Raw genomic sequence first — 27,940 nt, 5'->3', positions numbered from 1 at the left:
TGCAACAATAATTTCATACTTTTAAATATTTATTATATTATATACCTCTTGTACGTTCATTCCCCTTTCATTGCACATAACTGTATAATAACATAGATAGCACATTCTATACTTCCATTTGCACATAACTGTACATCTGTAATGGCATCTGTACACACATAATCGTCTTTAGTACTGTATTGTCTTGTATTACATTGAATTCCGTGTGTGCGTAAACATACTTGGCAATAAAGCCAGTTAATAAAGCTGATTCCGATATCGCGTGTGAAATAACGGTATGCAGTGCACCATACAGCCAGCAGGGAGCCATTAGCCATCGTGGTTGCTAGGAGACGGTGGAACACAAACACACACACTCTATGTTAAAGGTCTTGTTTTTGTTTCCAGAAGAACTATATTCGAATTAATATTATAGCCGCATTTGTTTGCCAGTTTAGAGATGGATATTGGATCTTTGGTAAGATAATAATAATAATAATAATAATAATAATAATAATAATAATAATATACATTAGATTGATACATTTATTTAGTTTAAGATGGATTATGTATTTTATTGCTTTAGCTAATTGTTCCACTGATTTTTGTAGGAATCATGTCCTCCGAAGACCAGAATATTGTTATGGTATGTCACAAGTAATTACAATTAAATGTCACTTATTCCATCTTGTATCCAACAAAAAAGAACTGTATTATTGTATGAACTTGCAGGGCAGACCTGCGTTACAGTGATGCAGAAGAAATCACCAAGACAGAGTCCATACCAGATATTTCAAGGTAATATAATTATTAAATATCTGTGTTTTCCTCATATAACATATGCAGGTACTACAGAATGCAACGAATGTGTCTATAAGTTTTTATTTTTTATTTTTATGGTGTTTACTGTTTGCTTTATCTAGAATTTTGTGCCAGGCCCTACACATCGAGGCTCCTGACCCACAGCAGGGCATTGTCCTCGAGTTGTACACAAACACAGTGCTATTCTGCAGACAGAAAAAGTTCAATAAAGAGCAAACATCTGTTCTTCTGTCCATCATAAAGAATGTGCATCAGCTTAACACAGGTGAAACTTTAAAACAACTCTATGTATTGGTGATATACTGTACTGAGAAAAGGTAAACTTGCCATATTGGTGCACTTTATAAGAGAAAAGTTTTACTTACTGTAGCCAGTGTGTTTATGAAGGTTATCAGCCCCTTTCTACTGCATCCATCACTGGAAAGGAAAGATCATAGGGCCATCACTGATCACGCATTATTTGGGTTGTGGATTATTTTCATAATCCATTCATCCATCCATCTTCTATATCGCTTATCCTTCCTTCAGGGTCATATATATCCATCCATATTGTGTACCGCTTTTCCTACACAGGGTCGCGGGGGACCTGGAGGTGGGGCGGGGGACACCTTGGATGGGGTGTCAACCCATCACAGAGCACAATCGCAGACACATTCACACACTACAAACAATTTTAGAGATACCAATCAGCCTACAATACATGTCTTTGGACTGGGGAAACTAGAGTACCACGAAGGAAACCCCGAAGCACGTGGAGAACATGCAACCCCAATTAATGAATACAAAATGTTCAACGTTTACAATCAACTAGACCTTCTTATGGCTTGCTGAAATATCTGCTAAATATACTGAAACCTATAATGAATAATCTTTCCAGAAACTCCCCTCAACAACATGGACCAGTGTTTTACATACTGCAGTGAGCTTGTGCTTTGTCATTCTGTCAGAGTATGTACTTTAAACATTTCTGTCACAAGTATAAGAATATAAAAAGCACTTTTGAGGTTTTTTTTTATTGTGATATTTTATAGTTGTTCACTGTTTTTCTGTCTTTAGAGACCCCCTTTCAGTATTGATCTATTCAATTCAGAACAAGTGACTGAGATTATGAAATATTTCATCAACACATATATGAGGCACTACCTGCTTTACAAGTACGTATTTACACCTGAGGTAAGTTTGGATTCCTGTACTACTTATTCCTGTACTACATAAATAAAACTGAAACTGCACATTAATCAAATTTGCTTTATTGATTCTCCTCGTTGGGTCAAGATCCACTTGGATTTATCTTTGTCTTATATTGGAATGCCTGAGGAGCTCACTACAGAACAACTAGAAACCTCTGGTACAGAAACCTATTATTTAATGTGTCACAGGACATTGTTATAGTTTTATACCTCAGACATCACATTCCAGCTTTAAATTATATATCTGGACATGTCACAGAAGCAGAGAATGAAACTGAAAATGAAGCAAACGGCACAAACAAGCAAGAAATGGCTTCCACAGAAATCCTGCCCACAGAGACAGAGGCATCTAAACAAGGTATGCATACTGAATTACATTACTCTAAAATGCACTGAAACTATCAAACAGACGTATATTTGTTCAGACACTAAGCATCTTTTAAACATCAGTTCATTTTAATTATGATGAATGCACATGTATTTTCCACTTTAGATCTATCCCCAAAGGGAGAGCTGAGGACAATTGTACAAAAGGAAGTAAAGGAGGAAGTGATGCGCTTGACCGCTCATCTAGAAAAATGCTTGCAGGAAAGTACTGATCAGCTTAACACTGCGCTCACTGCACTGGAGACTAGACTTCAACCTAAAAAGTGATCCAATGTCTTTGTGCCTGTACAACATTTCTAGCTGTTACTGGAGCTTACGCTGGAAACCATATATACAAACTAAATAATTTTTCCATCCTCAGGACATGTATAATTTGCAAAAGGTTGGTCATATTTATTATCATATTACATTCTTTTTGTGTAAAGAAACTTCAAAAACTGTATATTTGGCTCAAGCAGCCTTTCCAGTGTTTACTTAAAATGTAAGGATTTATTTTATTAATCAAGTTCAGAACATTAAAACAGAAATTACACATGAATAATATATAACAGCAATCTTGACAGTGATAATGCAGATTAAGCTTAATCTTAAATTAATACAGTACACAGTGATGAAAACATGCTGTTTGGTTGTGAAAAGAAGACTCAAATACATTTAAGGGGGGAAAATACCCCCACAAAGTGAGCAGGAAAGTAATCATCATACACAGTATTTGTGTTACCATAAATGGCAAAATGTTCTCCAAATTTATACTGTCCACTTCTATAAATTGTCAAATTACAAGGACAGGTAACGTGATAAAACTAAATATGATATACAAATTTATAAAGTTAAGTTTATGATTAGATATTAGAAAAGAAAATGGCTAAGAAGTTAAAAGTGAGCTCAATAACTCGCATGTAACAATGAAAAAAGTATCTCATTAATCATGAATAAATAGTTCTATTGTGGTTCCAGTGTGTGTGTGTGTGTGTGAGTGGATTAATATCTGCACTCCCTGAACCGTATCAATTAAAAAAGAAAAATACTACTATAACTCTTAATAAACAGGTTAAAAATAGAGATCAGATTTACATTTAGCTCTCAAGGTCCTCAAGACCAAGTAAAACAATTTTAGTGGTGTTCTGGAAAAGAGCAGCTCGGTTCTGTTGTTCTCCTTTCTTGACCCAATGTCCATATATGCGGAAAGCACAGCCATCGATGAGTTTGCGCACAGCTCGTAAAGAGTAAGGGTCCCTCATTAGGAGTTCTCGCGTCAGAGGTCTGGCCCGGTTGTAGCGACAGTACATACGAATACAGGACAAGACTGTCAAGATTAACACCTAGAGAGATGAAATAAGAGATGTAAACAGGATACCCAAGAATTCAAGAGTTATTCTGAGCATTATAATTTACAGTGAATATCATAAGTAAAAAAAGATTCATGTAGGCTAAACCTACCCTGAATGTCTTTCTGGGGCTGAAGAGCCGTACATCCTCCTTCTGGTACTGAAGGAAGAAAGGATGAGTTAAGGCTTGTTCAGCCGTCAGACGAACTGCAGGATCCAGCACTAAAAGCCTTGAGATCTAAGGATAAAAGCAGTGTAAGACAGTGGTGTACAATTTTAAATTAAACAAAACTTAAAAGAAATGATAACATCCATGAAATATTAATACAATACAAAAAAGAGCACATTTTAAGCAATATATTATACACTCATCGTCCACTTTGTTAGTAACAAGTGTACACCTGCTCATTCATGCAGTTATCCAATCAGCCAATCATGTGGCAGCAATAAAATGAACAGGTTCACTGAAACTGGACAGCTGAAGATCACCTGTTTTTTTTCCAAAATGCAACTGTCTAGTTTCAATGAGGCTGTGCCCACTGTAGTCTGTGAGTGGCTTTAAAGGAGTGGAACCCGATGTGGTCTTCTTGGTCTTGGTCTTATGTCAGTGTGAAATAAACAGTTATGGAAATGTAGAAACGTAGAAATTAAAGTTCAAGCTCCAATCTCCTTCTGAAGATCCTGAAAAAAAGTCAGTTGGTGCCTCAGTGACTACTTCGCTCAGAGAAGCTGTCAATCATGATGTCACACCCCTGTTTTTATAGCATCAAATAACTAACTAAAATCAAACATTTAAAAAACAAACACTTGAACTTACATCAGCGAGATAAAAACGACCTAAAATGACAGAAACCATCTTTGGAAAAAATTAATTTGAAGTGTAATTTGTTTAGTTTGTCTCAGGTCCCATTAGATTACACGGAGAAGGCGGGGTTTATGACCTATACTGCATCCAGTCACCTGGGGGCAATCGAAACGTTTCGGCTTCACTTTTCACGACTTGTGCGGCACACTTGGGTTAAACTCATAGACCGAGTTACAGTAGACCTCCTGTCAGCTTGAACCAGTTTGGCCACTGTCCTTTGACCTATCTCATCATTAAGCTTCTACTCAAAGAACTGTTGTTCACTGGATGTTTTTTTTCATCGTACCATTCTGTGTAGACTATAGACTGTTGTGTGTGAGATCAGGAGTTTAGCAGTTTCTGAAATACTCAAACCAGCCCATCTGGCATGATCAACCATGCCACAGTCCATTCCCACATTGTTCTAATGTTTGATGTGAACATTAACTGAAGCTCTTGACCTGTATTTGTACAATTTTATGCACTGCTGCTACATGATTGCATAATTGGATAATTAATTGTATGAATGAGCAGGTGCCCCTAATAATGTGGATGGTGAGTGCGTATATTTGATGAAATAGCATTATGAGCAATTACTTCTAAACTAAAAATCAGGCTCTTTTAAAGTAAAAAAGATTCGTACCAAGTCCTTAACAGTATCAGACCGGTCATCCCACTCTGGAGAGCTAAACTGATACCGACCCTCCATGATCATTCTTAACATCAGCATCTGTTTGCGGTGCCAGAAAGGTGGCGATCCAGCAAGAAGAGTGAACAGAATCACACCACAAGCCCACCTGAGGGAAGACTGGTATTAGCAAATAGAAACTACCACTATCACTTAGGGGAAAAATGACCACTACAACCAGAAGAGGGGTTTCTTCTAAAAGCTGTCTAATTCATACATACAACAGAATTCTAGCCATGTTTTTAGCCTTCTGATGGTCAAACAGAGTAAAAAAAATTTTAATCCTGAAACAAATTCTAACTCAGACTCACAAGTCAACCTCTTTCCCATATCCCTCATGCGTTTCATCCATTGAACATTTCAGAATCTCTGGTGCAAGATAGCCCGGAGTGCCACACAGCTCTAACACAAAAGAAAGAAAAAAAAGATTCTACATGTAGTTTTATTCATGGGAAAAACAGGATTATGATACGGTACTGCTTAAACAGCCACTCACCTCTCAGCTTTTCTCCAGGCTGGAGCTGCACTGAAAAGCCAAAGTCAGATAGTTTAATGTGACCCTGGTCATCCAGAAGGATATTTTCAGGCTTGAGGTCTCGGTGTACGATATTAAGGGAATGGAGATACTGGACTGCCTCCAGAAGAGCACGCATCATATTCCTAAATGTAAAAAACATGCACTGAAAGAGATTATTGTTTCTTGATGTGTGTATAGACCATAATGGCTATAACCACATACCTGGTCTCTTTTTCGCTGAGAGTAACCTTTTCTGTTAAGTAGTCAAACAGCTCTCCTCTTCTCATGCTGTGTTGAAAATGTAGTAGGAACAAAAAAGTGAGTATGAGGCAGTTACGTAATCTCTCTCTTACTTGATCGTGATATTGTGATAACGTCCTGGAAAATGCTAACTACTATGTACAATTTGCTACATACTTATTTTACTACTTCATATATTCTTGTATTAACACTTTATATGTGTGGTGGTCTGGGTAAATCTGTCACATGTTGCTGTGGCTGACACCCCAAAATAATGAAAAATCAGGGGATTTCAGCCTAGAACATATTTTGACACCTCTACTTAACAGAAATATATTTCTTCAAAACGATGTAGAAATGTTCAGAAGGTTCTAAACATGCCTTGGCTACTGCAAAAATGGCTCTTAATAAAGGCAGGCATAAAGTATACATAGTTTTCATGGTCCTTATTATTTCTCAATTTTATTCATTACATATTAAATAAAAATAAACAAAAAGCAGTTGCATTTAGACGACCAGTGTTTTGGTGTCTTTCAGTTGGGTTTAAAATGCTATAACATTACTTGTGGTTGGGATGAAGCAGAGAACCATATTTCAGTTCAACAATGCTATAGTTTCAGAATGATACATAGTAGAAAATTGACAAAATCAACATTTGCACAAAGTGAAGGTTTTCCAAGGCCACCACACCTACTGAACACGTTCCATGACTTAGGAAACCAGCAGAAAAAGGCATTATATAAATGATTACTTACAGGTCAAATACCAAAAAGATGAAGGTTGCAGATTCATAGGAATCAATAAGTGTGACTGAAAACAGAAAAACAGAAATCTTTTTGTCTGATCTTTTTTGAACAGCACAGAATCCTCTGCAATACAAAATATAACAGTGCTAGAACTCACTGATGGACGGATGTCCTTTCAGCACATTAAGAACATGGATCTCTTTCAGTGTTGAGCTCTTCACCTCCTCCAACTGCTGGGCAGTCATCTTCTCTGCTGTAATCTCAATGATCTTCACTGCAAATTCTTGTCCTGTGTGTTTGTTTACACACCTACGCACCACGCTGCTTACACCCCTACATGCAGATTTAATGTTCTATATGAGCTTCATGCAAGACCAGCAAGAAGAAACATCAAAAATAGATCATGCTGATACACAGCAATGGGAAAACTTTAATTCTCTAGTTTACACAGAAACAGAACATTCATTTCAAAGTATAAAATACAGCATATGGCCAAAAGTATGTGGACACCTGACCATTCCAAACTGTTGCTACAATGTTGGAAGCACACAATTGTATAGAATGTTGTATGCTGTAGCATTAGTTTCCCTTCACTCTAGCTAAGGGGCCCAAACCTGTCCCAGCATGACGATATCTCTGTGCATGAAGCAAGGTCTATGAAGATATGCATGGCCAAGGTGGGTGTGGAAATGTCCTGCACAGAGACATGACCTCAACCCCATTGAACACCTTTGGGAGGAACTGGCATGCCGATAAGATGCCAGGCCTTCTTGCCTGACAACAGTCAGGAAAGCAGCTGTACCTGATACACTAGTACTAGCACAAAACATTGCCATTTCAGTGTCACTGCTGCCCTGCAATATTCATTAAAGTCGGGTCCATAAGTCTTTGGTAATTTTGCCTCTGTACACAAACACAATGGATCTCAAATGAAGCAATCAAGATGTGATTGAGTATAGACTTTCAGCTTTAATTCGGTGGGTTTAACAAAAATTTTGCATTAACCATTCAGAAATTACAGCCTTTTTTTTTTTTTTTCAGAATCCCGCCATTTTCACAGGCTCAAAAGTAATTGGATAATTGCCTGATAAGCAGATTCATGGCAAGGTGTGGCCTGTTTCCTTGTTATTTCATGACAAATTAAGGAGATAAAAGGTCTGGAGTTGAATCCAAGTGTTGAATTTGCATTTGGTAGCTGTTCATGGCAACTGTTAATATGCGGTCCAAAGAGGTATCGATGCAAGTGAATCATTAGGCTGAAAAAACAAAAACAAAAAAAAACCTGCAACAACAATACAAAAAGGCCTTGATGACTACAGAAGACAACTAAACTAGGTGAATGCAGAATTTTTCTTTGGTGAAAAAAACCCCATCACAACATCTAGCCAAGTCAAGAACACTCTAGAGGAGGTAGTAATATCATTGCCAAAGTCTACAATCAAGAGACACCTTCATGAAGTTAAATATAGAGGGTTTACCTCAAGATGCAAACCACTGGTAACACTCAAGAACAGAAAGGCCAGATTAGACTTTGCTAGAAAAGTCTAATATAACGTCTAAAAAAAAAAAGCCTGACCATTTCTGGAACAAGATTCTTTGGACAGATGAAACCAAGAGAATGATGGGTAGAAAAGAGTATGGAGAAGGAAAGGAAGGGCTCGTGAGCCAAAGCCTACATCATCTGTCAAACATGGTGGAGGAAGTGTTAATGACATGGGCATGTATGGCTGCCAGTGGAACTGAGTCACTGGTGTTTATTGATGATGTGACCGCTGACAGAAGTAGCAGGATGAATTCTGAAGTACATAGAGCTATACTTTCAGATCAGATTCAGTCAAATGCTGCAAATCTGAAAAGATCACGCTTCACAGTACAGGTGGATAATGACTCAAAACGTACTGCGAAAGCAACCGAAGAGCTTCTTAAGGCAAAGCCATGGAATGTTCTTAAATGGCTGAGTCAGTCACTTGACCTCAACCCAACTGAGCATGCTTTTCACTTACTGAATACTAAACTGAAGGCAGAAAGATGCACAAACAAGCAGCAACCGAAGCTGGCTGCAGTAAAGACTGACAAAGCATCTCAAGGAAGGAAACTCAGCATTTGGTGATGTCAATGGGTTCCAGATTTCACGCAGTCAATGACTGCAAAGGATCTACATCCAAGTATGAAAATGAATCCTTACAGTTATAATTGTTAGTTTGTCCAATTACTTTTGAGTCTGTGAAAATGGAGGCACCATGTAAAAAATGGCTATAATTCTTTTTGTTTTTGTTAAACCCCTTGAATTAAAGCTGAAAGTCTACATTTTAATCACATCTTCATTGCTTTGTTTCAAATCCATTGCGGTGGTGTACAGAGGCAAAATTACCAAACTTTTCTCGCTGTCCAAATATTTATGGACCCGACTTTAATGCATATTGCAGGGCAGCAGTGACACTGAAATGGCAATATGTAGTGCTAGTACTAGTGTATCAAGTACAACTGCTTTGCTATGGTTTTTAAGCACTGTGTATTCTGTCTACTTTCTTTACTAAACACATCTAACATATTGAGTCCTTGTAGGTGTGCAAATAAAGACCATAGCTCAGTTATCTCCATATACAATCATGCTTAGTTTCTGACCACTGGACCTCTGATAGCTAGATGTGTTTGGCTGGTGAACAGCTTTTAAACCCAGCAGTCTTTAACAATTCCATTAACGCTGCTGGGACTAATATTAGCACAATGCGCTAACATACCATTGCCATTTCAACTGTCATTGCTGTGCTGAAACCAGACCACAGCCAAAATAATATCCAATCAGCAATGGTCTTATGGTTGCCTTCCATTAGTGGATTGTGTAGAGGGGGTTGATAGATTAGGAAAAGATTGGCTACAGTCAATAACTGTACAAAGTGCATCCAAATAGTGGTGTATCTGATCAAATGACACAGAGTATAAGGGACAGTTTAACAAACTGTGGTAAAAAAAAAAAAATTCAGTCAATCAGACTAAATACACCATATGACCGAAAGTTTATGGACACCTGACCATCACACCCATATGTGCTTGTTAAACATCCCTTTCCAGATTTAGTCGTGCCCCACAAGATGATTTTGTGCTTCTAAATTTGTGGCAACAGTGATCACATTTTCGCATCATTAAGTGCTGTAGCGAAACTGACATAAGCCTAATTAATTCAGTTTGTAATCAGATACCATCTGTCAAAATGTACACAATGTAATCTTAAAATGCAATTGCTATGACTTAAGAGCTGTGTATGATATGTGCAAAAGAGAAACATATTTCAGTTCAGGAAACTAGTAGTTTTCAGACACCCACCTGCCGATGACCTCCTTGGACTCATACTTCTGGTGGAACTCTTTGGCTCTCACCCAGTGGGGCAGTTCCTCTCCGAGCACAAGATCACGAGTCATCGCCACAACCTGAAGAAGAAACTAAATCTCAGCCAAGTTACATAGGATCCTTAAAAAAAAACATTCCTCAATGCTTTTATGGATGGTTAATAGTTTTACTTTCCTGAGGGGGTTCTACCTGGAACCTTTTGTGATAGAGATCCCTCTAGGGCTGTCAAAAATATCATATCACAATACTTGAGGACTTTTCTATGATACACAATGCATATCACAATATATAATTTAGCTAACATGCTGTCTGCAAAACAGCAGTAAAATAAAATAAAATGCTAAACTGCATTAGATGAAACTTTTCTTTACTTCAAATTAAAGGCATGCATTCAGTACCATTTAATTTGTTATAATTAAAAATACATCACTATACCAATGATATCTCATAAAAGTGTATAGCGTAATCATTTATCACAATATCAATATTATATTGATATATCACCCAGCCCTAGATCTCTCTAAAACACACTTGGGTGCTACTTGCTAAACTTGTTTTCTATGAGTGTACTCTTATGTGACACTTTTGCACTTTAGTTATTATATTTATTGTTGAAGTCTTATCGTTATTAGCCAGGTTTACTAGTTACTTGAATGAATTTTAATCCAAACTTTATTAATTCAAAAACATGCAGGTCTATAAATAATATCACTCGGTGGAATGTTCAGGAATAACAACTCCTATATAAAGCCAAAATATTACTGCACACGTTTAAACAATTAGCCCTTTTTTGTAGTATAGTTGGACTATTTTCATTAAACCGTACTGAGGAGGTCCGTGGAATTGATTTTTACAATTAAAGAGGTCTCTGCAAAAAAGTTTTAGAGCCACTGGCCAAAATAACCATGCAAAATCATCATACAGCTCTGACACAGCCGACAATAACACCCTAAACACCCCCCCCCAAAAAAACATCTATACTCCTGAATATAAATGAGTATAATGCCAAAACATTTTCCGTGTTCCTATTTACAGTCTATCAGCTAGTTTACTTTAGATTAGCTAGCTAGATTAACTTCTAATTTATACACACTGATCTTCTCCCTGCAAACAACAAGAAAACATTACTCACGTTTAAGTTTCCTAACTCATAAAAGTCATTGGCTGAAGCGATATATATATATATACCTTAAATATATAATATGTAAACTAAAGTTTACACTATTGCTGGATGGCTAGCATTTCCCTGAGACTGTCAAAATAAACAGGTATCGCGGAACTACATCCGCTTCTTCTGTTGTTGCTCATAGTGACACTGCAGCTCAATACTGCCACCAACCAGCCGGAGCGCGGACAAGTAACCCCTGTTTATTCAGTCACCAAATATTATTTCCAGACAAAAACAAAAAATGGACGGAATTTCGACTACAACTTTATATAACTCTTCCTCAGTATGGTGGTCATATAGGTGCAGAATAATAAACCTTGCTCTGAGTGAAGGAGGGAGCACAGGACGCCTGCGCTGAGGCTGGAGCAGCCTGCCTACCATGTTGTTATTGTAACTGATCCCCATTGTAACCCACAAAAAGCAGCATTCAACACATCTGACCACTCGCCCTTAATTTGCAGCAGAGAATTTCATTCAAATCTCTATAATATTACGCGGCACTGTGGCACCGTTTTCGGGGCGAGACAGCTGCAAGTAAGTGTTTTTATTATTTTTTTCCCATGTTATTTCCCCCCCCCCCAGCCTCCTTCTGGTGTGGTTTTTTAGTGTAAAACCGTCCGCCTGAACGCAATGTGCCAGATGAGCATCAACTGCACCCGGGCTGTACCTGTAATCTGCGCTGTGTAATTAACAACAGCATGAGTAAAACACAGCTCATTCAGCCCGAGATTTCTGAAACGCTACAGTGTATTAGAAAATCAACATGGCGGGGGATGCTTTGAATTCCAGGGAGGAAAAGGAGCCGCGTCGCCTATACTTCTCTCATCCATTTTATTTATAACGCGACCCTGAAGTAATTATTACACTCTTATATTTGCGATATTCGTGGTCCCCCCCACCCCCGTGTACGGTTTATGCATTTATAATACAGAATAATCCGTAGCCTAATGTTGGCGATATTCCAGATGTGCATTATAGATGTTACACCAGAACTTACTTTCCATATTTTTGTTCAGTCTCATCTCGCAGTGTTTCTTGATTGCTTAATCTGTAAATGCAGCCGAAATGGTGGCACTGTCTTATGACTGAATCGTGCATGAAAATGCATCTCCAGAAGCAAACCTGGAGCCTAAGCAAGATTTGAATTGGGACCTTCACCACCTGAATGACTAATTTTGCTTCAGCACCCTCCTCAGGTGGGGTTCAAGTGGTGGCAGAATAAACAGCTGCATTTTCAGTGCTGTCTCCACAGGATCAACACGATTACTGTAGTTTTGCATGATCTTTTTAGGAACTTGAAGAATAGGAAGTGTTATAAACTCTCACATGGATATAAATCCCCCTCCCCTTCCCCCTGTTTACATGTATTATTCTGAATAAGTATTTAGTTAACTACAGGTAATATGATTTGTTTTTGATATTATGTTTGCTGGGTTGTATGTAGAAGTTACTCATGAACTATTAAAACATTTCATTACACAACAATATTGCTCCATGTCCGCTTGTTGGTTTTTTTCTTGTTTTTTTCTGGGTTCTCTGGTTTCACCCTGCCTCTTAAAAACCATCCGAGTTGGTGGAATGGCTAAACTGCTTCTCGGAGTGAATGAGTGTGTGAATGTGTGTGTCCAGTGGCATCCCATTTACTGTGTATTCCCAACTCACACTCAGTGTTCCCAGGATAAGAGTGAGCCTGTCCTGGATGAAGCAGAAGAATGAATGCTTGATTAATATTTATTAAACAACTAAAATGCGTGTGTCCAGTGCAGTTGAGTGAAAATGTTTGCGACCCCTGTGAGTGAAAAAAAAGTCAAATATGTAGATTTTCCAGTTGAAAGTGAAATCTGGATACATTCTGCAAAAAGAATCAATACAACTCAAAATCATTACAGAAATGGCTTGATAAGCTGTTCGTTCTCCATTTTGTCTTCGGGTATGCAAACTTTTGCTTTCAGTTAGGATGAGAATGCTTCCTGCACACAATCCTGCAGTTATGGGCCAACAACAACATTTAAAAGCCTAATTAAAAATATACAAACAGGTGACAAATTAAAGGAAAAGAAGACCAAAGGTTCTGTTATGCTGTAGGGGACATGTTGCTGGTGTACACTGGTACTTTGGCATGCTTGTTTCTTTCTAGGAATTGCAAATCAATATAATTCTATTCTGAGTCATCACCTTTATCCTATGATGAAACATTTCTGTCCTGATGGGAGTGCTTTCTTCCACAGGGTATGAGTCAATAATTTGACTGTTTTAAGACTTTCATGAAAATCTATGACATTACGATGTTAATGCAGAATAAATATTGTCTCATAATAAAATGTAATTGTTGTCATGATGACTGAATAAAACTCATTGAGACATGCTGTTATAGGAAAATAATTAATGACACGATGGTGTGATGCAACCGACACAAAGTAGAGTTACTTTAAGTTGAGTGTTTTCCTATAACTGTATTTCCCAAAGAGTTTTATTCCCCCAGCAATTTATACATTTTAATATTAAATTTAAATTTAACATTGGGGAACATTCATGAGACAAGTTAGTTTCTATTGTCAGTACAATTCCCACATCAGACTTTCTGTTTTCACTCCCTTTAAGTTAATAAGAAAAAAACAACAGCCTGTCTTGTTAAATGGAAAGTGCAAAGTCCTCGCTGCTGAAGACTCTCCTGTGCCAGAAATCCTACTGACTGTTAAAAAGCACTGCTCTGTTCATGATTGTTAAAGTATTGCCTCTTTATAGAAAACATCACTATATCACTGATTGCACATTCTTCTATGTTAATTAACAACACATTTTTAATTGGTCTATTATTAGCTTTAGAGGCATGACCTCGATACAAGTCCCGGTGAATGTAATATATTAGAACAAGAGCATTAATATAGACCTGTGATTTAAATTACAGTTGACACTATTTCAGAGCTGCTGTTATAGGAAGTTAATCAATAGCATCTGCCCAGCTCGATGGTGTAAGCAATTATAATAAGAAATTTGCTTTAAGTCTGCTGTGTTCTCTGTGATGGTTGCATTAACTAATACCAATAACTACCAGTAGAAAAGCTGTGTAGAAACCAATAACATAATATCATTGATAACACTATATATATTTACACACACACACACACACACACACACACACACACACACATATATATATATATATATATATATATATATATATATATATATATATATATATATATATATATTATAATTATTATTATTTTATTATTTATTTATTTAATCTTTTTCATGACATGAGTTATGTATTGATGACCATGGCTTTGATTTCCATGCCTTGTTACTGTCACAGCTCTGGAACTTGCTATGAAGCATTTCACTTCAATGAATATACAGTGTATGTAACAAATAAAAATTGAAACTTGCTTTATTTCTACTGATATAACAACACTTATTATCCAGGGAATAAACATTTATTACATGGTGTAATAGTTCACCATAGGTTGCGTGGTGTACTATTTATATACTTAGTATTTAGTATAAATTTGGGACATAGCCATGATGAAACATGTACCAAACCAAAGATACTCGTCCCTAACCCACCCAACCCCCCCAACCCCCCCACCCCAACAAATCAATGTTTCAAACTGTTGACAACACATCCCAACAAACACATAATATTTCCCCATTGTTTTATCTTCTTAACCATTTAATTTAACCACATTCTGAGAACACTCTATTTTAGTTAACTGTCCTGTTCCTGTTCCTGAAATGTCATGGGAATTTTAAAAGACAAAGTTCTTTTACAGTTATATGCCAACTGACAAGCTATGGTCCTCCAGTAAAGTTTATTTATAAAGGTTTAAATAAATTTATTTCAAAATGAAATCAAATCTGTATGAATACATAAATGACATGTGGACACGTGCTGATCATCTCACAACTATAATTTAAACAGAAAATTAGTTTTTTATCATTGGTTTGCAGTCTTGGCTTTGTGGTGTCTTTGATAACAGTGATGACTGTTGCTGATTTTTCCATGCTCAGATTATTTTCAAAGCACTGAAAGGCTACACCAGTGCACAGTTTAGTCCCAACACAACCAGATAATTTAAAGAAGGCTTTAGTAATGAACTAATGAGCTGAATATGAGAAGAATATCTGCATTGCTTTGGCACCTCCAAGACCAGATTGTGCACACTTGCTCCATCTTTATTCCTGTGTATTTCCAGGTGTTAAGATCTGTTGGGAACATGAGCCAAACGGCAGAGACGCCAGTTGATGCTCCTGCTGCAGCGACAGAAGGTTTGGCATTTCTTTTCACTTTGTAATGAAACAAGGGACATTTAATACTTATTTTAAATCTCTGTCTAAAGCTGTGGCAGTGGACATGCTCATTGTCATTCTTCTGCTGACAGCACCACCTGTTCAAACTGAAACCAAGCAGCTGACAGGGGGAAAGAAACAAAATAAAAAGAAAGTGGAAGAGGTGGTAGAGGAAGAGGAAGAGGAGTACGTTGTGGAGAAAGTCCTGGATCGACGTATCGTGAAGGGAAGAATAGAGTATCTTCTCAAGTGGAAAGGCTTTTCAGAGTGGGTATATATACAATAATGTGTGGTGTAGGGTCGATTGTTTTCTTAGTAAGCAATTTAGTTTTTCCTTTTGCTTGGAAGGGAATTTATTTTTCTATAGTTTTATATAGTCATTTATAATGCTAATTTGATGTAATCTGTCGATGTTGGGATTTTCAGTGAAGACAACACATGGGAGCCTGAAGAGAATTTAGATTGCCCAGATCTCATCGCAGAATATCTGCAGTCCCAGAGAACTGCTAATGAATCAGGTGGCAAGCGGCGTGCTGATGCAGATGGTGATGGAAAGGAGAGCCAGCCTAAAAAACGCAAGGATGAGGTAAGGATTCTGAAGAACAAGAAAGTTTATTAACTGGGTAAGAAGCATATTTTCAAATACTCAGAGCCTAACTCAACTTCATGGGATAAACCATGTCTTAATTACCATTCCTCTAATTTAGCCAGAGAAACTCAGAGGCTTTGCTCGTGGGTTGGATCCCGAGAGGATCATTGGTGCTACAGATTCAAGCGGAGAACTTATGTTCCTCATGAAATGGTGTGTATGGAGCTGGATGCCTGGTTTAAAACTGCCTCACCTCAGGTCCTGGATTAGATCATCCAGTTCCTGTTCAGTATCACTTCGAAATCTAGTCATCTCAAGTGAAGTGACTTCTAAATGGATGTTTTTTTTTCATTCACAGGAAGAACTCTGATGAGGCAGATCTTGTTCCAGCCAAGGAGGCGAACGTAAAGTGTCCACAAGTTGTCATTTCTTTCTATGAGGAGCGCCTCACCTGGCATTCTTACCCCACTGACGAAGAGGAGAAGAAGGATGAGAAAAACTAGGCAAACTATCGGGAATATTTACAGTATTCATCATCTGAAAAAGGCAGCAAAATATTTATGATTTCATGAAAACGCCACTGAAACTTGCAGCACCTCAGGCAATTAAACAGTACCTGTAATTTACATAGGCTCTGGTATAGTTCAGTCACAGCGCTGCTACTGTAGCTAAATGTATCGAGTAGACTACTACTTTTTCTTTTTTTTATCTTGATCATAGCAGCTGGGCAGCTTCTTTACCCACATTGTGTTCCAGAGCCTGTGTAGATTACAATGCTGGCCATTTCTTACCAGTTTCCAAAAGGCTTTCTTCAACATATTCCTGTATATTGGATGAATTTAAACATTTTGCTGCCTTATTAAAAAAACAACAACAACAACAAAAAAAAAAACATTTGATACATTTTCCAAAAAGCAAGCCAAGTGAATGATTTTTGAAATGCCCTTGGAGAGACATGTATAATAGTTTGAGAATTGACCAAGAGTCCCATCTAATAGTACTGAAATGTCTTTATTGAAATTCACTCTTACCAGCAAACACAAATCACTGTTCTGGTCATTACTGTAGGTGCTACTATTGAATAAGCCCATCTTTTGTCAACAACACTGCACAAATATACTCCTTTGGGATGTTTGGGGACATCTTGGCTGTTTTTTTTTTTTTTTTAAACAACCCTAAACACACCACAAAGCTATGCAGGAGATATTTGGAGAGAAAGCACAAGTTAATGAAATACTCTGCCCAGTCATCTGGCATTAAGAGACTAACAGTTGAGCTTGAGGAGTGGGAGTGAAAAGTTCAAGCGTGTCCAGTCAGCTTCACAAACCTCTGGGAAATCCTCCAAGAGGCACAGCAGAGCATCTCTGAGGAACACCTGCCCAAGCTGACTTCTTGTGATGAAAGTGTGTGCAGTAGTTACAGCTGCTAAGAGAATGTTTTGAAAATGAACATTATGGCTTAACTGATTTTAAATTATGGACAGAAATAGTTACATGTTATATTGCCCTTAAAGTAAACCCTAGTATGTAATTGCAAACTGGTGGTCATATTATAAAAAATAAAAAAATAAAACTATTTTGAAAAGCTAGATGGCCCCCAAACAGTTGACAGTGTATGTTTGCACAGTGAGTTTCATGTCCTTTTATATTCATGGTTTATTACCATATTGTAAATCAAGTGTAGTGTCCATGTTCATGAGTTCATGTTAAATTACCCGATTATGTTCTCTGAATCATGAATGTTTTTATTTTTACACTAAATCATTCTTGTCAGTTTAATAAATGTAGGATTGATGTAGTTGTCCTTGCTTTAATTAATGTACAATTAAGTATATCTCAAATCTGTAGCATATGCCTAGGAGTCTGCAAATTGCTTTTCTAACTTCCCACCGTTATTTCTGTAGAACAATTGTGACCTGACTTTCTCAATTAAATGATTCATTTGAGCGGAAATATTTACTTCAGAGGGAACTAATTGTGCAAAATTTGGCTTTCAAGGCACTAAACTCCCCACACCTGTGTTTATTTTTCCTCACATATAGCATACACATGCTGTATCCCAAACTTAAATCACAAGGCAAAATATAACTTTGAAAATTAAAAAAAAAAAAAAAAAAAAAATCAAAAAACAACGTTTATTAACCAACAAAAGAACAATTCCCAGATTGCCAGCAAATCTTTCAAAATAAACTAACAGGAAGTGAATCAAAATCAAAACAGTCAGAGTCAGAAGACCTCGTAAAATACAGAGAGCCAAAATATCTTTAAATCAGAACAAACAACATAAACATATGTACAAAACAAACAAGACACAAAAAATTAAAATAAATCAGTGCATGACAAGTAGTGACTGCATAAGACCAGGAACTTAAACTATTTTAAGCATAATTTCCATGCCTCATCTTTTTTGTTGTTGTTTAAATAATTAACTTGGTCAACTCCATACCTATTAAATATCATAGAAGTTGTCTCTTCAAGATAATAGTGACTTTTTTTCTCCTTGCATATTGCAACAACCACACAGAATACATTTCCTGACAAATCGACTTTTTATGAATTGCAAATTCAGTCAACTTTTAACAAATTCTTAACGTATGTTCCTTGTGGCCATTTTCAAATACTTATAACATTCAGTTCAAACTTGCACACTACTTCATGGGTTTACAGAATACTGCTTTATGTGCATAGATTTGCCAGTTTGTAACCTTCTTCAAGAATGTGATTTGAAGGCCAGTGGTCTTCAATCATATCTGTGAAGAGTCATTGTGGCTGTTTTTAATACCGCTTACAAACAACACTTTACTTCAACTGATCTTGGATTTCAAACGACTACCAAGTGTGGCTCCTATTTGGCTGGAACGAAAACCTTGCGGCCCAACCACGCTGACACATTGTGGATATATTTAAAGACCCGTGACCTAGGTGAACTGCTTGATAACTTTAAATGTTTGTTTGTCTGAGGCCATCCCCCATAGCTCTCTGGTTAGATTTTACCCCTTACACTGTTACAGCAATAAGATTGAATTGAGTGCCAATAATGCAAACGTAGTACAAAAGCTGTTAAAACAACTTCTAGCTTAATAACTCGACATAAATTGTGACTGGAAATCACAAGAACAAGACATGTAAAGATATAAATTAGGACTTGTCGTTGGATATGAGGGTGCCACTTGTAACACAAGCTTATAATCATAGTTGCAAATGAACAATTCTGTGAATTTTCAATTCATAAAAGTATGATATAATTGCTATCTTTACATACTATTTTCGACAGGACATGCGACTCTGTATGCGTGCGGTGTAGATGTGAGCGATGGAAACCGGTAGAAGGAAATAAACTATGAAGATGTATATATCTGGTGAAGATTAAAGCTCTCTTATTAGTGCGAAATCTCAATTTTAAAGATGTTAAATTTCACACACATGGTAGTCCTCTGAACAGATCTAAAGCAACATTTATGTTGCATCTAAACATGATCCGATTCCACTGTGGTACATGCCAAGCAGCTTTTCAGATCTCCAGGTAGTTTTATTGATTAAAACAGGAACATGGTAGTGTTCAGAAATTTGTCTGTTTAACAGGGGACGTTCCACAAGTACGAGAGAGAGAAAAAAAAAACATTAATGAAAAAATGTGATGTTCACGTCAAACTTTTACACATTGGTTCATCCAAAAAGGAACTGCTACTGAACTATGCTCTAATGATGTGAACATTAAGCCAATATTCTCAATATGTCAGTGTATCTTGTTCACTGTTCATGTCCTAAACGAACAGAAAAAGAGCATTACAAAAAATGACTGCAACTAAAAGAAAGTGTCTGAGTGAGAATTGTACTTTGTGCCTGTTGCTTGAACAACATAGCAGTCCGGTAATAAAGTCAGAACGTAACTCTAAAAAGCAGGTGATGAGCTGAAATTTAACGCAACAACTCTTTACAGTTTTTTTGGTTGTTGTTTTGATCTTTTTTCCTGTTTTTTTTTTTTTTTTTTTAAAGAAGGTCCAGTTTTAAGCAGCGAAACGCTCGACAGAATTCAGGAGAAACAAAATCAGACCTGCAGCTTATGTAGACGTTTGTGCACATGGGAGGAAAACTATGGAAAGGTTCAAAGAGGAATTTCTCACCTTTAAGCCTGCAAGAAGAGAAACGACTGCTAAAGACTGAGAGCTTACAGCCAAGCGACAGAGATGATTTACAGCAGTGAGCAGAGCACAGAAGCTGATTTATTAGTAATGCAGTGTGCATCTTTACTCGGCATTTCATTTTCATCTCATTCGTTCCAGCCTCAAGCATTACCTCAAACTCGTTCTTAACCACTCTACTTTGTCCAACTTTTCCTAATTCCATGGCAAGTGGCATTTAATACCCAGAGAAACTTCTGTCAGGTTTCATATGTAACTGTCCAAAGGAAATTGGTCTTTTCCTCGTTGTTATGTCATTGAAATCACGTTGGTGTAGGTACACGAGTGACCACTGTGATGGAACTGGAAACAAAAGAAACGCACAACCATCGGTTACTAAGGGTATGCTTTCTTTTGCATTTGTTTTCTCGACACAAAAGTTCCAACATCTTCCATCATCCGATGACTTCTTCACCATCTTCAGAAAGAAGGGCCTTCTTCTTCAACACTAAAGGACTACCAGCAGGGTATTCACACTCCCCCAGAAGCCAATACTAAAGAGTCTAATGACCTTTCCAAGCTGATAATCAGCTAGCCTTGCATTCATTTTGTTTTTGGGATCTTGATGGAAATTAAGGTCAATTCCTCAATTTATTCTCAGATTAGTCAGTGTCTCCACAGCTGCGGTTTGCCTCTTTTACTCTTCTTAGATTCAGTCAATTCATCATTCTGGTCATACTCCAAGTAAAACAACAGAAACCCGGTACTTTAAAAAGCAATTCTGCTTCATATTTTCTGGAGAAAACGTTTGAACCAAAGATAGAAAAAAAAGGAGAAAACCTAATGCAGGAACAACACTGACAGTGCAATTTTCTTTTCCTTGCTAGAATCTTCTCAAAGGAAAAAAAACAGCATTTACTTACACCTTATAGTAATTTTTTTGTGGTGGAGCCTTGGCAGCAAAAGAAAGGAGCAGGTCCTCACTTCTTTTTGTCCTTCGGTTTCTTGTCAGGCTTCCGGCTTTGCTCAAGAGTCATGCTTCGTGGTGTAACGAGCACGCTACCATCAGCACTGTACTGCAGGCAATACTCGCTAGCAGGATAAGGCCTGCCTTCTTCGTCACGTAGCTGGCTGAACACTTCCTGATAAAGGACCTGCACCTTCTGCTTCATTTGCCTGATACAACGTAGGCACTCCATCTTCTCCTTCAGCAGACGCGCTTTGTCGCGCCGCAGGTCCTGCACGCCTTGCTCAAGGTTGATGATGGTGTCTAGTTTGCGTTTGCGGCAGTTCTGCGCGGCCATTTTGTTTTTGCCACGCCTGCGGATATCACGGATGAGGGAAAGCTGAGCCTCGCTGAGATGGTGTTTGGACAGAAGCTCGTTGAACTCTTCAACAGGAAGGTTGACAATTTTATCGTTGGAAAATGGGATTTTCATGGCTCTGGCCCGACGTTCATCGCGGCTCGACTGCTTGTCGATGAACTCTCGTGGTGAGTGAATCTTGGTTTGTTGTAGGTGCTTGTCTCTGCACTTTTTACTGCAGGATCCAATCAGCTGGGGCTGCTCAGGGTATGAGGAGGCCAGTGGCAGGTTGTAGGTGTGGTTGTGATTGATGCTGTCCAGCTGTGGCAGGTTATGAAAATGAGCGGGATCTTGATAGCTCATGCGGCACAGCTTGCTATATTCGGGCTGGTAACCTCCAACAGCTCCCTCCTCTGCTTCTGCCGTGGCCACTTCAGAATCTGTGCTGTAACCCACAGCACCTTCCTCCGAGAAAGTGGCTGAGGTGGAGGAGGAAGATGCAGCCGAGGAACAAGATGTCTCAGAATTGCTGGGAGAGACAGGGCTGTGTCCAGAATCCAAAGACAATCCAGAGTCCGAATCGAGCTCATCTTCTAGTTGAGAGGCTTGAGCCTGGCTGAACCCTTCCTCCATTGCAAGATCTAGCAGGCTAATTTCATCCAGCATGGACTCCTCCAGCAGGCTAACAAAGGGGTCAGGAAGCACTGGGGAAGAGGTCAGGTTGTTGGTGCTATTGAGTGGTGGGAGGAAAAGCCCAGTAAGATTTGTGACTCCAAATGTTGAGTTGATATTGGATGAATTGCTGGAGGAGAGCCTAAGCAGAGTAGGCTGCTGCACGGAAGAGGGATCTAATTCGGAGCTGAAAAGGTTGGGGAGGTCCTGGCTACAGCTTGGGAGGGATGCCTGATGGAGGCTCACATCCTGGTTGATCAGACTTGATTGTGAAACACCAAAACTTGTCACTGTGTCCGATTCACTGCTTTCAGTACGCGTGTTATTCAGGTTGCTGTTGTTGAGATTGGTGTTTTCTGCTGTGTTATTCACATCCATGTCCTAGGGGAGGAGTGACAGACAGGTACTGAGTGATTTTTTTCAAATTTAACCAAGTATTATGCAAGAAGATTATAAAGAATGTGCAGAGAATACAAACTTGCAGTTCCATGATTGCCATTATGTCCTGCCATTGCTGTTCCAGGTCTAGAGGTGCATCAGGCTGAGGCAAAGGGGCAGGCAGTGAAAGCCCCTGGGATGTCGAAGGAACATTTTCTGCTGGGCCTCTCAGTTGAGGGGCAGCTTCTGTAGCCTGGAACTTCAAATTGACCAGAAAACAATACTTGAAGGAATCACTTTCTGAAAAAGAGGAATGTTAAAAAAGCAGTACTTCCTAATAATAACATTGGTAATTAGCAAGAAGCAGGTACCTCTGATTCTTCTCCAAAAGGGAAGGTGGCCTCCAGAAGCCTTAAGCATTCTTGTAGGGACATTGAGGTCTGTGTGCCAAGGCTTGAGAGCTAGAAGAAAAGATAATGAGAGGGGTTAATGCCTCGGCACGGTCAGACTGCTCAAGCTATGCATGATTCCAACATGAATAACACTGACATGCTAAGTAAAATTGACAAAAGCGATTATTATAATGATAATCAGTCTTTATTGATCACATATACACATGCACAGTGAAATTCTTTTCTTCGCATACCCAAGCATGTCAGGAAGTAGGGGTCAGAGCACAGGGTCAGCCATAATGCGCATCTGGAGCAGAGAGGGTTAAGAGCCTTGCTCAAGGGCCCAACAGTGGCAGCTTGGCAGTGCTGGGGCTTGAACCCCCGACCTTCCGATCAGTAACCCAGAGCCTTAACCGCCAAGCCACCACTGCACCATGATCTATTATTATTTTTATTATTCATTCTCAGTTTACTGATGTATGTAAGGATGTGACTTACAAGCTTTTAAAGCAATGCAGCAATGCTGTCTAAAATATGAACATGGATTTTGTTTAGAAATAGGTTTTAAGTAAATACTAGAATAAAATGTGTGCAGCTAACCTAACCTACTGGATCCCAAATGCAATACGGAAAACTTTCCTAAATGCTGCTGTGGCATATTCCAGAAATAAACAGCAGCCTTCATGCACTTCAGTCTTGCTTAAGCTAAGAAGTATAGAAAGCTCATACATTTATGTAGACCCTAAAATCAACAATGACAACATAACAGCAATGATAATACATTATATATTATTATTGTTATTAGTAGTAGTAGTATAAATTGCTACCTGTTCAGGTATGCTCTCTCCAGTCTCTCCATCCACAAGAGTTATGCCCTGACCCTCCTGCAGATTGATTCCATTTCTCCAGTCCTCCTCCCGTACACCTGCATCCTCATTTGCCTCATTCGGTTTATCTGCCTCACCATCCTTCTGCCTGCTGCTGTAGTTAAACACTTCCCGTCCAGCTCCTAGGTCAATATCCTGTCTCCAGAGGATATCTATAAGGTCTATGTCCTAGAGTGAAAAGTGAAGGGCCATGTTGAGATCAGGACATAGAGTAAAGAAAAGGGCTTGGTCAAGGGACGTAGCTAAAAGAAGAATTTCAACTGACGTAGGAAAATATTAAATTGTGGTTCCGAGCATTTTCCCTGCAAACGTGGAAAATATGTAATTCTGATGTTAAATCTACAACTAAGCGTCATCCAAATGTAAGGGAGGGGGGAAAAAAAAAGTGTTTTCTACAGCTTAAAGGACTGACGTCCTCCCAGGACATCTACAGTGGCAAAGGGATGACCCCATGATCATAAGGTCAACTGATAAGCAAAGGGTAAGTGACCTTGTTCTGAAGGTCAACCTAATTGAAAACTAGGAATGCATGATGAAATAGCATGCTGTTACTTTACTATTTGCTATATGGAATTTTTTTTTTTTAAATGGTTGCCCAACTTATGCCATGTCTGCATCTGATATTTAATCCTCTATTCTATCAAACTGACCCAGATTCTAGGAATGGATTAGTCCTGATGCCTTTTAGGTATTTTGCAGCTGCATTTGCTAAAAATAAACACCAACACCTTGAAAATTCGTGATGATTAAGGGGAAAAAACTGACAAATACAAAAAGGTGCTTCTGCTCTCCTTGCGTTGTAATCTCAAGATGTCTTTTCAGTAATAGTATGGTATCAGTGGTATCTCATACATACATATATTATTCGTTACCACTGAAACAGCACAGACAATATGGCAAAAATGTATTATGCGATATGTATAATCTTAGATCCGGACGTACAACAAGAAACTACACACATCCACCCCTCACAGTGGGAGAAAGCAGCCACACCCATTTGGGCCACTCTCAAAATGCAGCTAGATTTAAAAGTAGTCAGATGGCTCATCTCTCTGAAGCATTAACAGTTAATAATACTAGAAAATAATCATCACTGTGACAACATAATTTGTAAACCATTATAAAAGCACTGCACCTCTTTCGAAAGCTCATCAACGTTGTCCCTGTTGCCTTGCTCCTGGTTGGCCTCAGGGGCCACAGCACCCAAACTGTCCTCTCCACTAAGGTTGTAGGTTGACTCAGAAGTGCTGCCGGCCCCTCTCATGGCCGAGGGTTCAGGGCTGTTCACGTCCTCCAGGCTGCCGCCATTGTCCAGGGCAATGCTAGGACTGGACTGGCTGGCTGCAGACACCACAGTCTCAGGATCACGATGCACCAGCCAAGCGTTCAGCTCAGTGCTGGGCACGCGCAGGTGATCAAGAGAGCGCACCTGATTCAGCAGCCGACGAATGGCAAAGAAATGGTCCAGGTCCACGCTTTTCGGATGGATGCCATAGCCGTCCAGGGTGTTGCGCAGGTTGTGAAACTGTGTCTGTGTGTAGGCTGAGCTCGGGCCCAAGATGATTTCACGGAGCGGGGGCAGCTGACTGTTTAAATAGGTGTCCACGTCCACCCGCACCCCAATGAGACTCAGGAGGATTGTGAACTGAATCAGACCCTCTGTGAAGTACTTTTTCAAGTAAAGCATTTCTTGGCAAAGGAAACAAAATGAAAGTTAAAAACAAAAAAAAAAGAAAAAAAACCCCCAAAACCTACAGAAAGAGGGTCAGACTGAAACACTTACAGTCAGTGGTTTATATTACATAAATCAATAAAAAATGTAGGGAAACCATTACAAAAATATAGTGTTTTGACTAAAACATTAGCTTGTGGAAAACGGGGAAATGGGGTGGGAAATGAGGGTTCCTTTGTCCTTAGTGGCGAATGTCTATCCTGTCAGATGCTTAGATCCCACCACTGAAGATTCAATTACTCTTTGAAGGCTCCTCCAATCTACAGAAGACAAAAAAAAAAAAAAAAAAACCAGGAGAATCAGCACAACATTCCAGGATCAATTGCACAGTGACATTTCTTCAAATGTTTTCCCATAAAGTCTGATTCCTCTTGGAAGTTTGTTAGCTTGCAGCTCTAGCATTAACATACGTTAATGCCTCCTCCTCTTCGTGCCATCACGAACCCATCTGCCGACTAACCTCCCACTCGGCAAAACAAACACAATACTACATGTATAATTTCCCCCACGCACACAATGAAACCAGTAAAAGGTTAGATATCAATTTCTGAACAGTGCCAGCGACCTAGAAGCCCGTTCACTGTTTACCGAATACGAAACAGAACGATATTTATTTGCTCTACATCCAGGAAGTGTTCTTTCCTACTTCCGCTATCGGCATTCAACAGCAACGTTAGCAACAAGTGGCGCACAAATGTCTGATTGGTTGAGGAGCTTCTCACAACCCAATGAGAAGCCTCACGCGCCGGTGTTTCTCACATCACCACCAATGAGAGCGTTACAGGGGCGGGCACTGGAGGGAATTAGCTGGGGACACCGAATATATCAAAACAATCTTAAGCACTTATGTATTTCTGATATGCAAAACATTGATACGCGTAGAAATCATTTCTACTTAGCTAACAAATACTGTAAGATTATATACAGCGGTACTTATATATTATACGTTAGCATGGACAACAACTAGCTGGCTAGTTCCACAGCCCCAATTAGGCTAACTGGCTAACCTAGCTAACTAGCCAGTTCTCTAACACTGTTTTTATACTTACGCAGAAAGAGTTTACAGATAAAACAGCCCGAAATGTCTAGACGACACTCATTAGCAGTATATAGCGGTCACTTTCTTGAAAAAAGTCACTTATTTCCAAAGATTTACTTAATGTTATCGTAGTCCACTTGTCTTGAATGGCCCACCATGACTTGCAAAATTTCTCCCTTGCCGATAAGTTGCCTGACAGAGGAACACGTTTTGACAACGCGCATGCGTAGAATATTCCAGGGCGCAGGTCTGAATGAGATCATTAATCAGGAAAAACAGCAATGATAACCGCCCCTTAAAGTAAAATTAATTCCAGCCTGTGTAACTTTGTCGCTTTACTACATGAAGGGGGGAAAATAATAAACTGCACTGTAAATAAAACCTGAAAAGTATCGACAATTTTGCGTATTTTTTCTTTCTTTATTGGCATCAAAAGTATGTTAAAATATTGATTTAATATGACACAACACACTCAAAATTCAGACGTATTACTTTATTATTCATTATTATTATTATGTTGACATATGATGATAGGGCTATGCAAATAGTGAACATGTAGGGAATGAGGGTGTTTAGGCTACCACATTAAGATCAAGGACATAACAAAACAACAACACCAACAACAGCAATAATAATAATAATAATAATAATATATTATTATTATTATTATTATTATTATTATTATTATTATTGGTGCAGTGGTGCAGCACCTTACAACTTCTTTGTAAAATTCCTCTAGGTGTGAATGAGTGTATGAATATAACTGCACCATAGCAAGGACTAAGTGGTTACTGAAGATGAATGAATGAATGAATGAATGAATGAATGAATAATAATAATAATAATAATAATAATAATAATAATAATAATAATAATCAGCATCATCATCAGTAAATAGTTACTGATCGATAATCCATCCATCTTCTACCGCATACTCCTTCTTCATGGTCGCGGGTGAACCTGGAGCCTATCCCAGGGAGCATCGGGCACAAGGCGGGGTACACCCTGGACAGGGTGCCAGTCCATCGCAGGGCACACTCACATACACATTCAGACACCCATTCATACACTACGGACACTTTAGACACGCCAACACGCATGTCTTTGGACTGGGGGAGGAAACCGGAGTACCTGGAGGAAACCCCCACAGCACGGGGAGAACATGCAAACTCCGCACACACATGGCCCCGGCGGGAATCGAACCCCAGACCCTGGAGAACTTTACTCCAGCTGAGATACATCCAAAGGAGAAACAAACTGTATTTAAGTTCATGAAAGCC

The 27,940-nt window shown here is 38.7% G+C and overlaps 4 protein-coding genes across 9 annotated transcripts; 2 read left to right on the top strand and 2 right to left on the bottom strand.

Moving 5' to 3' along the window:
- Window positions 1–253: 253 nt before the first annotated feature.
- Window positions 254–2,738, top strand: cfap119 (cilia and flagella associated protein 119). Its single transcript, XM_053639596.1, has 9 exons — window positions 254–457; window positions 591–625; window positions 712–777; window positions 903–1,066; window positions 1,679–1,749; window positions 1,858–1,974; window positions 2,077–2,149; window positions 2,251–2,349; window positions 2,485–2,738. Exons 1-9 carry the CDS (start codon window positions 440–442, stop codon window positions 2,643–2,645), a joined length of 804 nt encoding a protein of 267 aa, XP_053495571.1. The 5' UTR covers window positions 254–439; the 3' UTR covers window positions 2,646–2,738.
- Window positions 2,739–2,847: 109 nt separating this feature from the next.
- phkg2 (phosphorylase kinase, gamma 2 (testis)) lies at window positions 2,848–11,349 on the bottom strand. Of its 3 annotated transcripts, XM_053639594.1 has the most exons (11): window positions 11,222–11,340; window positions 10,279–10,311; window positions 10,066–10,169; window positions 6,899–7,074; window positions 6,751–6,805; window positions 5,978–6,043; window positions 5,735–5,898; window positions 5,550–5,640; window positions 5,194–5,347; window positions 3,819–3,944; window positions 2,848–3,700 (listed from the first exon to the last, which is right to left on the bottom strand). In XM_053639594.1, exons 3-11 carry the CDS (start codon window positions 10,158–10,160, stop codon window positions 3,455–3,457), a joined length of 1,173 nt encoding a protein of 390 aa, XP_053495569.1. In that variant the 5' UTR covers window positions 10,161–10,169; window positions 10,279–10,311; window positions 11,222–11,340; the 3' UTR covers window positions 2,848–3,454. The 3 variants fall into 3 exon arrangements, with proteins under 3 accessions (XP_053495569.1, XP_053495568.1, XP_053495570.1); XM_053639593.1 differs by lacking the exon at window positions 10,279–10,311 and having other exon boundaries at window positions 11,222–11,349; XM_053639595.1 differs by lacking the exon at window positions 10,279–10,311 and having other exon boundaries at window positions 11,278–11,296.
- A 105-nt stretch (window positions 11,350–11,454) lies between these two features.
- Window positions 11,455–17,030, top strand: cbx1b (chromobox homolog 1b (HP1 beta homolog Drosophila)). Of its 2 annotated transcripts, XM_053639598.1 has the most exons (6): window positions 11,455–11,791; window positions 15,454–15,526; window positions 15,640–15,814; window positions 15,974–16,133; window positions 16,255–16,349; window positions 16,495–17,030. In XM_053639598.1, the coding sequence occupies exons 2-6, from the start codon at window positions 15,475–15,477 to the stop codon at window positions 16,637–16,639; spliced, it is 627 nt and encodes a 208-aa protein (XP_053495573.1). In that variant the 5' UTR covers window positions 11,455–11,791; window positions 15,454–15,474; the 3' UTR covers window positions 16,640–17,030. The 2 variants fall into 2 exon arrangements, with proteins under 2 accessions (XP_053495573.1, XP_053495572.1); XM_053639597.1 differs by having other exon boundaries at window positions 16,255–16,506.
- A 1,213-nt stretch (window positions 17,031–18,243) lies between these two features.
- nfe2l1b (nfe2 like bZIP transcription factor 1b) lies at window positions 18,244–27,027 on the bottom strand. Of its 3 annotated transcripts, none has more exons than XM_053639590.1 (6): window positions 26,671–27,027; window positions 25,025–25,881; window positions 23,830–24,057; window positions 22,982–23,071; window positions 22,711–22,869; window positions 18,244–22,613 (listed from the first exon to the last, which is right to left on the bottom strand). In XM_053639590.1, exons 2-6 carry the CDS (start codon window positions 25,574–25,576, stop codon window positions 21,237–21,239), a joined length of 2,406 nt encoding a protein of 801 aa, XP_053495565.1. In that variant the 5' UTR covers window positions 25,577–25,881; window positions 26,671–27,027; the 3' UTR covers window positions 18,244–21,236. The 3 variants fall into 3 exon arrangements, with proteins under 3 accessions (XP_053495565.1, XP_053495566.1, XP_053495567.1); XM_053639591.1 differs by having other exon boundaries at window positions 26,778–27,027; XM_053639592.1 differs by lacking the exon at window positions 26,671–27,027 and adding an exon at window positions 26,032–26,663.
- Between the last annotated feature and the right edge of the window lie 913 nt (window positions 27,028–27,940).

Source organism: Ictalurus furcatus, chromosome 13, assembly GCF_023375685.1.
Source record: "Ictalurus furcatus strain D&B chromosome 13, Billie_1.0, whole genome shotgun sequence".
In the NCBI taxonomy this organism is placed as follows: domain Eukaryota; kingdom Metazoa; phylum Chordata; class Actinopteri; order Siluriformes; family Ictaluridae; genus Ictalurus; species Ictalurus furcatus.
The sequence above is the reverse complement of the archived record's forward strand: the minus strand, read 5'-3'. Positions and strand labels throughout refer to the sequence as shown.

What these genes read in the sequence shown, in the direction of transcription:
- cfap119 (XM_053639596.1), top strand. An exon ending in AAGACCAGAATATTGTTATG is followed by an intron (nt 626 to 711) that starts GTATGTCACAAG and finishes ATGAACTTGCAG; the next exon opens with GGCAGACCTGCGTTACAGTG. An exon ending in AGAACAACTAGAAACCTCTG is followed by an intron (nt 2,150 to 2,250) that starts GTACAGAAACCT and finishes GACATGTCACAG; the next exon opens with AAGCAGAGAATGAAACTGAA.
- phkg2 (XM_053639593.1), bottom strand. Translation starts at nt 10,160, where the DNA reads ATGACTCGTGATCTTGTGCTCGGAGAGGAACTGCCCCACTGGGTGAGA. An exon ending in CTCAGCGAAAAAGAGACCAG is followed by an intron (nt 5,899 to 5,977) that starts GTATGTGGTTAT and finishes TTTTACATTTAG; the next exon opens with GAATATGATGCGTGCTCTTC. An exon ending in GCCCCAGAAAGACATTCAGG is followed by an intron (nt 3,701 to 3,818) that starts GTAGGTTTAGCC and finishes TCATCTCTCTAG; the next exon opens with GTGTTAATCTTGACAGTCTT.
- cbx1b (XM_053639597.1), top strand. Translation starts at nt 15,475, where the DNA reads ATGAGCCAAACGGCAGAGACGCCAGTTGATGCTCCTGCTGCAGCGACA. An exon ending in TCCTGCTGCAGCGACAGAAG is followed by an intron (nt 15,527 to 15,639) that starts GTTTGGCATTTC and finishes TTCTGCTGACAG; the next exon opens with CACCACCTGTTCAAACTGAA. An exon ending in CTAAAAAACGCAAGGATGAG is followed by an intron (nt 16,134 to 16,254) that starts GTAAGGATTCTG and finishes CCTCTAATTTAG; the next exon opens with CCAGAGAAACTCAGAGGCTT.
- nfe2l1b (XM_053639590.1), bottom strand. Translation starts at nt 25,576, where the DNA reads ATGCTTTACTTGAAAAAGTACTTCACAGAGGGTCTGATTCAGTTCACA. An exon ending in TTGATGAGCTTTCGAAAGAG is followed by an intron (nt 24,058 to 25,024) that starts GTGCAGTGCTTT and finishes TTTTCACTCTAG; the next exon opens with GACATAGACCTTATAGATAT. An exon ending in GAGAGAGCATACCTGAACAG is followed by an intron (nt 23,072 to 23,829) that starts GTAGCAATTTAT and finishes CTTTTCTTCTAG; the next exon opens with CTCTCAAGCCTTGGCACACA.